We start from the raw sequence: 10,539 nt of genomic DNA, 5'->3' as shown, positions 1-10,539 counted from the left end.
CTGTGCTAGCTCAACTGCGTTGGCTCATTCTCTTTTGATTCGCTGGCGGAGTGGTACATACACCTACAAGGAGCACAATTATTTTAGCGAAGTATTGAACGGTCGAAATATTGAATTAAAAAAAATACAAATCGGCTTAAAATAAGTGTTTTACTTTGCCACCCGCCAACATTCTAAAATAATTGTGGTATTAGCGATCAAATATTCGTGATATTTGTCATCTAATACAATTGTGGAAATTCGCGCTTAAAATTAATTTGCATTGCGGAGTGCCATTTGCTAAGCCGTTATGCCTGACTTGCGGAACTTAGATGGTGCCGTTATTGATGATAGCGTGATCCCGTTTACCGGTGCGCATACCAACTATGTGGAACCACCTCTTAATGTGGATAACGCAATAACTGGGTCACAGTCTTCAATACAAAGTAGTATGTCAAATATAAATACGACACAAATTAATTTTTCACCTATTTTTTCCACAAATGTTGCTGCGACTACAACGATCACATCTGCTCAATATTCATCGCATGGTTTATATCGAATTTCGTCACATTCTTCGCTGCCTTTTGGGTCCGGAGGCGTGGACATGGCTATGAATCAACCAACAGCATATGCGGGCTTGCCTAAGGAACATAACCACGTGGGGCTCTATAACAAACCGCCTTCAGTTGTAGGTGAACCCCAAATGAACTCTACATTTGCTCATTCATCCGCTTGCGTGTTTGGTCAGAGCCAGCACGTACCAATGAGTTCAGTTTATACGTCCACTTATGGAGGAAGCGTCTTTCAAAACGCGCAACTACCTCGCGTCACATCTTTGGTTAATGGAGATGGGTGCAGTGCTGCCGCACAATATAACCCCTTCTCTCCTGCACGCAACTATTTCGGGCAACCACAGGGAGGTTTTGCGCCCGTCAACGATAGTACATGGAGGCAGGTTCAGAATAGTTCAGACGTGAGTTTAAACCCATCACATATAGCGTCTAGACAGGCGATAAGCAAAGATTTGCCACCTTTCTCCGGGAGGCCAGAAGAATGGCCATTGTTTATAACAAACTATGAACAATCAACAGAACGCTGCGGGTTTTCTGAACAAGAAAACTTAATACGATTACAAAAATCACTGCGCGGTGCCGCTCTTGAAGCTGTTCGAGGAAAATTGATGATGCCATCTACAGTTCATCTAGCCATCGAAACTCTTCGTATGCTTTTCGGGAGGCCAGACGTTATACATAACACCCTACAACGGAAATTGAGACAGATGCCAGCAGTGAGGACCGATCGACTGAATACCCTTATCGATCTCGCGTTGGGTGTACAAAATTATAGAGCAACCATGCAAGCATTAGGTCTGAACGACTATCTCAACGACCCTATGCTAATCAATGAGTTGCTGAGTAAACTTCCTGGAGATATGAAATTAGACTGGGGTCGTCGTCGAATGACCATCTCAAGGGTAGATGTCGTGGCCTTTGATGAATGGTTATTTGCGCTGGCTTCATGTGCAAGCCAGGTAACGCCACTTAATGAAACCAACGGTAACGCTGCGGAAGAAAAGGTGTTAGGAAAGAGCAATAGGCAAAGAGTTTTCGTGCACGACGAAATCCCAAAGGAGCTTAGCCCCACCAAAACGCGTAATGAGGAAACTAAACATTCCATAGCTTGTTCTCTGTGCGGCAAAGAGCACAATCTTGCCGATTGTCCAAACTTCCTAGCAAAGAGCCGAAATGACCGTTGGCAGTTAATCAAGGACAAAAGGCTATGCATTCGATGCTTTAAGTCCCACATGGTTAGACGCTGCACCTCTAAGCAAGTTTGCGGGGTAGATGGATGTAGAATGGTGCACAACCCACTACTACATAGCCAAAATGCTGCAGCTAAGACTAATCGGGTAAATACAATCCTAGTTCATCAACGTAAGTTTAGAAGAGCCATTTTTCGTTACATTCCGGTAATATTGTATGGTCCTAAAGCCACGGTGGAGATATTTGCGTTAATTGATGAGGGAGCATCATGCACGTTGATGGACAGTAAATTGGCTGAGCAGCTAGGTCTCGATGGCCCTGGTGAAGACTTGTGCTTGAGATGGACGGGCGACATAACACAGCAGGAGGTAAACTCAAAGGTTTTAAACTGTGAAATATCTGCAAGAGAGAAAAATTCTAGGCGATATCGTATGCACAATATTCGAACAATCACTGACCTTGAGTTACCGCAACAAACTCTCAACGCAGACACTTTAAATGAGCACAAACACCTGAAGTCATTGCCTATTCTACCATACACCGACTGCAAAGCGCGATTATTAATAGGATTGGACAACACGGCTAAACTTTGCGTACCTGTGGAGGTGAGTCAAGCTGAAGGTGATGATCTAATAGCTGCGCGTTGTAAAATAGGTTGGTCAGTATATGGTCAGGATAAGTCGGCATATCAGCCAGACGAAAATCTGCTCCACGTTTGCACCTGTACTAAATATGATCAGCTTGATAACTTAATGAAAGCCTATTTCTCTATCGATTCGGTGGGTATCAATCCTGTTCTCAAACCCCTTAGATCAAGGGCAGACGAGCGTGCTTACCACATAATGGAGAAAACAGTTTTGTATGATGCCAGTGTTAAGAAATGGGAAACGGGTCTCTTGTGGAAATATGACCACATTGACTCCTATCGAATGGCATATAATCGTCTCCAATGTCTGGAAAAGAAGATGGAAAAGAGCCCCGATCTGAAGCAATATCTTGTTGGGAAGTTAAATGACTATCTCGAAAAGGGTTACATAAGAAAACTAAAAGTCGAGGAAATATCGAAAGGAGGCAGATCTTGGTTTATTCCAATATTCACAATTGAGAACGTTAACAAAAATAAATTGAGAATCGTGTGGGATGCAGCAGCTAAGGTGAGTGGCACCAGTCTGAACGACGTATTATTGAAAGGACCCGATCTTCTAAGATCGTTGGTAGGTGTCCTATTGAGATTTCGTGAACGACCAGTGGCCATCTGTGGAGATATTCGTGAAATGTTTCACCAAATTAGGGTGAGAGCGGAAGATCAGGTAGCACAGCAGTTCCTGTGGCGAAACGGCGATAGTAGCAGACATCCCGATGTATTCGCTATGACCGTTATGACGTTTGGGGCATCGTGTTCCCCATCTTTGGCAAACTACATAAAAGATAAGAACGCTCTACGTTTCCAGAAGACACTACCAAATGCTGTGGCAACAATTGTCGAAAATACGTTTGTGGACGATTGGTTGCATAGTATGGATGATGAGGAAGAAATGATTCGACTAGCTACTGACGTCCGCTTCATCCATTGTGAAGGTGGGTTCGAGATGCGAAACTGGTTGTCGAATTCTCAACGAGTTCTGCAAGCGCTCTCAAGTAAGCATGAACCCGCGAATAAATGCTTCATAGAGCCAGGATCAGAACTTCAAAAGGTTCTTGGTATGTGGTGGTTACCAACCAGTGACGAACTAACCTTTGTTCACAGGTTCAAACCGGATATCTTCAATGAATCCACTTTTCCAACGAAACGACAAATGCTTCGAGTAATGATGACTATATTCGACCCTTTGGGTCTGTTGGGGTTTATTGTAATTAAAGCAAATATGATATTACAAGATGTGTGGCGATCGGGCGTAACTTGGGATGAGCCTGTACATGATAAAGAACGTTCCGCTTGGTGGCAGTGGCTGCGAAAGCTACGCTGTATTGATAAAATCCGTATTCCAAGGTGCTACACTTTCGCAAATCGCAGCAGCGATAACCAACTTCATATCTTCGTTGATGCTAGCATATCAGCATATGCTGCTGTGGCCTTTCTTCGTTCAAGTATGGGCGACAAAGTTCATTGCTGTCTCGTTGCCTCCAAGACACGAGTTGCTCCGTTGAAGCCACTCTCAGTGCCGAGACTTGAGTTGATGGCAGCCATCTTAGGACTTCGTCTAGCTAAGTTCATAAGAAAGGAACTCTCCATACAAATTAACCGCCGGATCTTCTGGTGCGATTCGAAGGATGTCCTATATTGGATTAGGTCTGATGCCAGAAAATTCAATCAGTTTGTAGCTGTGCGAATTGGCGAAATTCTAGAGGATTCACAAATCAACGAGTGGCGGTGGGTACCAACGAAGGATAACGTAGCTGACGATGGTACAAAATGGTACAATAATATGGAATTAAACAGCTCTGGGAAATGGTTTACGGGCCCTGAATTCCTAAGTCTATCAGAAACTTTCTAGCCAACATCCGAATTCAAAGAGCCACAAGCCGTAGCAGAAACTATACAGCACGTAACAATTGATTCTTCGAAAGATATTGGTGATACGCAACCAGATCCTACAAGGTTTAGTAAGTGGGAAAAATTGCGCGCTGTACAGATGTGCGTTCTTCGTTTTCTCCGTTTGACTATGAAGAACACCGCTAGAAATCCAGTTACTCAAACAATTATTTCCGATAGCACCTGTACAAGTGCAGAACTACTTCTCTTCCGCAAGTGCCAGGAAGAATGCTATGGCGCAGAGTTTGATCAAATAAAAAAAGGCGCGGTAAGTCGAAAAAGCTCAATCTACAAATTTTCTCCATTTATAGACAAGCTGGGACTGCTACGCGTAAGGGGTCGGATCGAAGAAGCAAGAGGAGTGACAACAGATCTCAAACAACCGATTATACTTCCCCGTAACAATATTGTTACTCATTTGGTCGCAGATTTCTATCATAGAAAGTTCCATCACCACCACAACGAGATAGTGGTAAATGAGATGCGCCAGCGATTCTGCATTAATGGTCTACGAGCTTTGGTGCGGATGATATCAAAAGTATGTCAACAATGTCGTAATCGGAGAGCCACACCGAATCCACCAGAAATGGGAAAGTTACCACCAGAGCGTCTCGCGTCATTCACTGATCCTTTCGCTTATACAGGAGTGGATTATTTCGGACCCTTCGACGTGACGATTGGCAGAAGGCATGAGAAGCGTTGGGGAGTTGTTTTTACCTGCATGACTATACGTGCCGTACATATTGAGATTTCTTCATCGCTATCTACTGACTCATTCCTCCTTGTTCTGAAATTGTTTATATCACGACGAGGAGTTCCTCGTCGAATCTTCTCTGACAACGGCACTAATTTCAGAGGCGCTAGTCGCATTCTAGCAGATGAAATCGAGAAAATATCATCTGGCACACTAATAGAAAAATACCCCGAAATTGAGTGGACTTTCATACCACCAGCATCACCACATATGGGCGGAGTGTGGGAGCGCATGGTACGATCTATAAAGTCAGTATTGATGGACATATTACCAAAAGAAGGTCTACGAGAGGAAGTGCTGAGAGCAACTTTACCCGACGTCGAAAATATTATTAACATGCGCCCTCTTACCTACGTTCCACTGGAATCATACGATAGCGAAGCATTAACGCCAAACCATTTCCTTCTGGGAAATTCAATTGGCATAAGAGAGAAGGGTGATTGCGATGTTACCAATCCGTCGCTGCTAAATAAGAAATTTCGCACATCTGGTGAGTTGGCTGATCGATTTTGGAAGCGATGGATTCGCGAGTACTTGCCAGGCCTGACAAGACGGGCAAAATGGTTCGAAAAAACCCACAGAACCCATCGCTCCCAAAGACGTCGTAATAATTGTTGATGAAAACATGAAAAGGAACACTTGGACAAAGGGAATAGTTATGGATGTCATAAAGGGCAGCGACGGACAAATAAGAAGCGCCGTAATCAAAACTTCCAACGGCTTAATAACACGGCCAGTAGTGAAACTTGCGCGCCTAGATCTGAAAGTGAACCCCACGTCAGAGCATGGAGATCACGGAGGGGGGAATGTTAGCGCGCAACAACCCTAATTTTAAAAAATGTTTAAACTTAAAGAATGTACATTAAAATACAACTCTAAGGATTTATTGAATTTTGATTGTACATTAAAATGCAACCATGTAGATGTATGTCCCGCTATTTGTCTGTGCTAGCTCAACTGCGTTGGCTCATTCTCTTTTGATTCGCTGGCGGAGTGGTACATACACCTACAAGGAGCACAATTATTTTAGCGAAGTATTGAACGGTCGAAATATTGAATTAAAATAAAATACAAATCGGCTTAAAATAAGTGTTTTACTTTGCCACCCGCCAAGAGTACTTTTCTCTCGAAAACTCGCAACGTCGACTCATCCGTTGTTGACATCGTCCAAGCCTCTGTGCCATATAGCAGGACGGGAATTATGAGCGACTTATAGAGTTTGATTTTTGATCGCCGAGAGAGGACTTTGCTTCTCAATTGCCTACTTAGTCCGAAGTAGCACCTGTTGGCAACTGTTATCCTGCGTTGGATTTCTAGGCTGACACATTTGGTGGTGTTTACGCTGGTTCCAAGATAGACGAAATTATCTACAACTTCAAAGTTATGACTGGCAACAGTGACGTGAGTGCCAAGTCGCGAATGCGATATTTCGTCTTGCCCTCGTTCACTGCCAGACCCATTTGCGTTGCTTCCTTGTTCAGTCTGGAGAAAGCAAAACTAACGGCGCGGGTGTCGAGGCCGATGATATCAATATCATTTTTAGGATTCTTCTAATAAGCCATAACTCGCAAGACTCTAGCTTGTTGATGTCTGTGATTTTCAGAGTCCACGTTTCCATGGCATAGAGACTCACTGACCAAACAAAGCATTTAATAAAACGTATTTTGGTTGTGATGTGGAGGTCATAACTACATAATATGTTTTTGTATTTCCCGTTACCAATGCGTAAATATTCCGCAAGATCTTCCTCTCGAACTCTCCTAAGGCCGATTCATCAGATGATTTCATTGTCCATGTCTCTGCACCACATAACAAAGCGGAAATAATGAGCAACTTGTAGAGTTTGCATATGTTCCTCGAAAGAGTTCATTGCAATTCAATTGACTACTCACTCCGAAGTACCCCGTAATGGCAAGAACATCGTTGACGTACGCCGGCAGATGTACACTCTTATAGAAGATTGTACCTTCAATATTTAGCTCTGCAGTTCATTTTATTTTCTCCATAATGGATTGAATATGTCACACGATAAGATGTCTCCTTGTCTGAATCCTCGCTTGGTATCGAACGGCTCGGAGAGTTTACACAGCCGTATTTGATTTTCGGGGATACCAGACATAGTGGCATAAAGGCAGCTCTTTTTCGTGTTGTCAAAAACAGATCTGGAATAGACGAACAGGTGATGTGTGTTTTTTTTTCAAGATTTGGTGCATGGTGAATATTGGGTGTGCTGATTTTCCAAGTCTAAAGCCTCACTGATAAAGTCCAATGAGTTTGTTGACGGTGGGCTTTAATCTTTCACACAGTATGCTCTGTAGAACCTTATGCCACTTTATTGTTCCTTAAGTTGGTAGTTACTATTTCTACCTCATCATCATCTATTCCATCGTCATAAATAGGGGAATGGGTTCGCAATCTAAAGATGTTACACTTTCACTGCCGTTCAGCAGGCTGCAGAAGTCCTTCCATAACTTAAGTATACTCTGATCATTAGCCACTAGATCGCCACTTTGCGTTTTATAAGAGTATGTTCCGGTTTTGCAACCTTCCATTAGTCGCCGCATGTTTTCGTAGAAATTTCTAGCTACTCCTGTCGGTTAGTTTCCCAAGCTCTTCTTCGCCTTTTTTCGTTTTATGTCTGCATATGCGTCTCGCCTCCCTCTTCAACTCACGGTGTCCATCCCATCCATCTGATTTCTATTAACTGCAATACGACAGTCCTCATCTGTTTCTTAATTACTTGTTTATAAGCACGAGTTTAATATGAGTGTGCTACTCAGATTATAGTATTCACAATCGATGAGGCAAATTAAGTGAGTTTGGGGATTGATAAACTCGTTTGCCCATGTTGCTTTCTTTTGATTTCTTAGGGTTGAGTATCTTTCGAGTCGTCAAGTAATCAACTCACAATTTACTCGCCGAGTACTGATTATTCTCATTCCAATATTGTATTTCCCATAGGTGTCGTCAACTTAACCGTTTACGTAAAGTTAGTTGGATGAGTTCATACTATCCTTAAGAGTTAAGAACTTGATAAATACTACAAACCAACTATGTATAACCGATGCACCATTAGACCAAACTAAGTATTTAATATAAGGTAGCCGTATTTAAGAATTATTTGTTGCCAGCTGAGTTGTTTGTGGTTCTGTTGCCATTCATCTCATTCATGTTCTAAGCATTCGGTGGGAGCAAAATCATCAGTGAATATTAAAATTATCTTCCCTAACCAGAGCCTTCATTTATTTACACAAACGTTGGCCTTGAATAAATTTGGACAAAAACGTTGAGAAATTTAAAATCGGTTTCCAGCCGGAATATTAAAAATGCGACGACACCGTCGCCGAATTATATCAGTATGTAAATAAAATCAATGAAGCGCAAAGTATTAAGGGACAGTGCCACCAGTCAGGGTCTAGCAGGGCTGGTGGCAATTTCCTGATCAGCTTATTGATAATCCTACGCGCTAAATAATTAAAAGTAGGCCACGAGAAGGGACGCTGAGCATCTATTATTATTTCGCCAGCAAGTTTATGTGGCATGCACCATACAATTGTGCGTATGTGTATGGGTAGCGGTAATGTTTGAAGTTTGCGGCCAATCGATGTGGAAAGCAATCAGAAATATTGATAATAATTTAAAATTCCATTTATATATCCTTAAGGACAATTTATTATGCACAAAATTAATAAGGAATGCCAGGCACGGCAATAACCAGAACAGCAACAAGAAATGAAAGTAAGCAAATAAGCAAACAATGTAGCGGCAACAGCAATATTGAATAACTGCGCTGCCAAAAAATTTGCTTAAAGGCGCTTAAAAGAAATTTCCCTGCTGCGGTTGTAGCGTATTGCAAGCTTTAGACCTGCTTTCATGGGTTTCTTCTACACTCTTGTCGTAGGAATGATTTCGTTGCCACGGATAGTGGCATTTACAATTTGTCAGCAATTGAAATTCTCAAAACATATTTGCAATGGCATTGTTGGTTTAAGTTTTTTTTGTGACAAGCAACCGACCAACCCAGCGAATTCCAGCAATCGCTAGAGCAAATCTTAGAACAGACCATCCGCCGTCTGTTGCTTGCAGGCGTTTATGCAGCGCTACCCCAGAAAAGGCAGCTTATGATTTCCTCTTCGTTTGCTACCAGTCTTGTCGGTGTTGTTGTTACCTCTGGTTAGAATTTATAACTTGTCGCTATTGATGTATGACGCACCTATATACATAAATATCGCATATATTCTGCATATGTATGTGTGTCTATCTCCATATTCAGGCATAGCCTCGCGTTTGTGTACTTTCCCAGCTGCTGACAGCGCTGTCTCCTTTGATTCCACTGTTTTGATTTTTATCCCAACGTGAATATGCAAATTAAGGTCCGCATGGAGCGGGCATCTTACTCTGGCCAGCAGGAAGCAAGCAACTGCTGGGACAGATGGTCCCACCAGCAGCACCAGTATTACGTAAATGTTCTCGACTAAAGTGGTTGTGGTGTAATGGGAAGGCGAAATTGACAACCCAGTGAACTTTAAATGGTTTTGTATCAAGAGCTAGGGGCTATTTGTTTAGAGGTGGTAAAATAGGCGAAAGGGAGTGAGTTTGAACTAGAATCGTAGGTTTTTGGAATGTGTCATTAGTTCGACGGCAGCTTTTCGATATGCATTCGTTTTGTTTGGGAGCTTTCTTTTCAATAAATGTCACATACCTTTGATCAATGAATTGAGATTTCTAGATATTTTGGCCTTCCAATGAATGGTTGAAATCTATACATAAGAAACACAAAAGCGCTAGTACGAAACCTAGTAAACAAAGAAAACTATAGTCTGCTAGATTTGGAAGTAACCGAAATTTCGAAATGACATTCATAGAGCAGCATTCCCGGTTAGTGTTCACAATCAAGTTCAGGATCGTTTTGCCTTTAAGAATGTAAAACTTTCCGATAACCATAGATTATTCAACTTCTTCAAACTCTACAGCAATTACAATAGTGTAATAACTAGATAATCCTAGGCAATCGTTAGACCATATCTTTCAAGTGGCAATATGAAAAATTTTTACCTCTCGCCAATATTATCAACGTACTAGAAGTTATAAAAATCTGCTATTTTCTTAATAACGAATCTCTCCCCTAATTTCTAGTTCTCAGCTCGGTTTTCGTAAAGAGAAATCTACAATAACTAATTTGCTTGAATTTGTATCACATGTAACTGCGAGCTTTAGGGAGAGTAAGAATACTGATGTTACATACACTGAAATCTGTGAAAGGTTTTGATAAAGTAAACCATTCAATTCTTTTGAATAAACTTGATATTCTTGGTTTTCAACCAATATTTCTAAAATGGGTTGCTTCTTATCTTAGTAATAAATTTCAACAAGTCATATTTAACGATAATTTTTCCGACATAATCAATGTTCCTTCAGGCGTTCCTCAAGGTAATACCTAAACTCAATTTTAATCTTCACGCATCTTCCACGGTTATTGAAGCTAAAGGCGCTCTTAGTTTTGTTAA

The 10,539-nt window shown here is 41.7% G+C and overlaps 2 protein-coding genes across 2 annotated transcripts; both read left to right on the top strand.

Moving 5' to 3' along the window:
- Window positions 1–289: 289 nt before the first annotated feature.
- LOC125778896 (uncharacterized) lies at window positions 290–4,240 on the top strand. Its single transcript, XM_049458510.1, has one exon. It carries the CDS (start codon window positions 290–292, stop codon window positions 4,238–4,240), a length of 3,951 nt encoding a protein of 1,316 aa, XP_049314467.1.
- A 168-nt stretch (window positions 4,241–4,408) lies between these two features.
- Window positions 4,409–5,861, top strand: LOC125778895 (uncharacterized). The gene is made up of 3 exons (XM_049458509.1): window positions 4,409–4,546; window positions 4,595–5,522; window positions 5,614–5,861. The coding sequence occupies exons 1-3, from the start codon at window positions 4,409–4,411 to the stop codon at window positions 5,859–5,861; spliced, it is 1,314 nt and encodes a 437-aa protein (XP_049314466.1).
- Window positions 5,862–10,539: the final 4,678 nt, after the last annotated feature.

The sequence above is a fragment of the Bactrocera dorsalis genome, chromosome 5 (assembly GCF_023373825.1).
Source record: "Bactrocera dorsalis isolate Fly_Bdor chromosome 5, ASM2337382v1, whole genome shotgun sequence".
Classification (NCBI taxonomy): Eukaryota; Metazoa; Arthropoda; class Insecta; order Diptera; family Tephritidae; genus Bactrocera; species Bactrocera dorsalis.
Note: the sequence above shows the minus strand (reverse complement) of the source record. Positions and strands in the feature narration are given on the sequence as shown.

What these genes read in the sequence shown, in the direction of transcription:
- LOC125778895 (XM_049458509.1), top strand. Translation starts at nt 4,409, where the DNA reads ATGAAGAACACCGCTAGAAATCCAGTTACTCAAACAATTATTTCCGAT. An exon ending in ATCAAATAAAAAAAGGCGCG is followed by an intron (nt 4,547 to 4,594) that starts GTAAGTCGAAAA and finishes TTTATAGACAAG; the next exon opens with CTGGGACTGCTACGCGTAAG. An exon ending in TAAGAAATTTCGCACATCTG is followed by an intron (nt 5,523 to 5,613) that starts GTGAGTTGGCTG and finishes AAAAACCCACAG; the next exon opens with AACCCATCGCTCCCAAAGAC.
- LOC125778896 (XM_049458510.1), top strand. Translation starts at nt 290, where the DNA reads ATGCCTGACTTGCGGAACTTAGATGGTGCCGTTATTGATGATAGCGTG.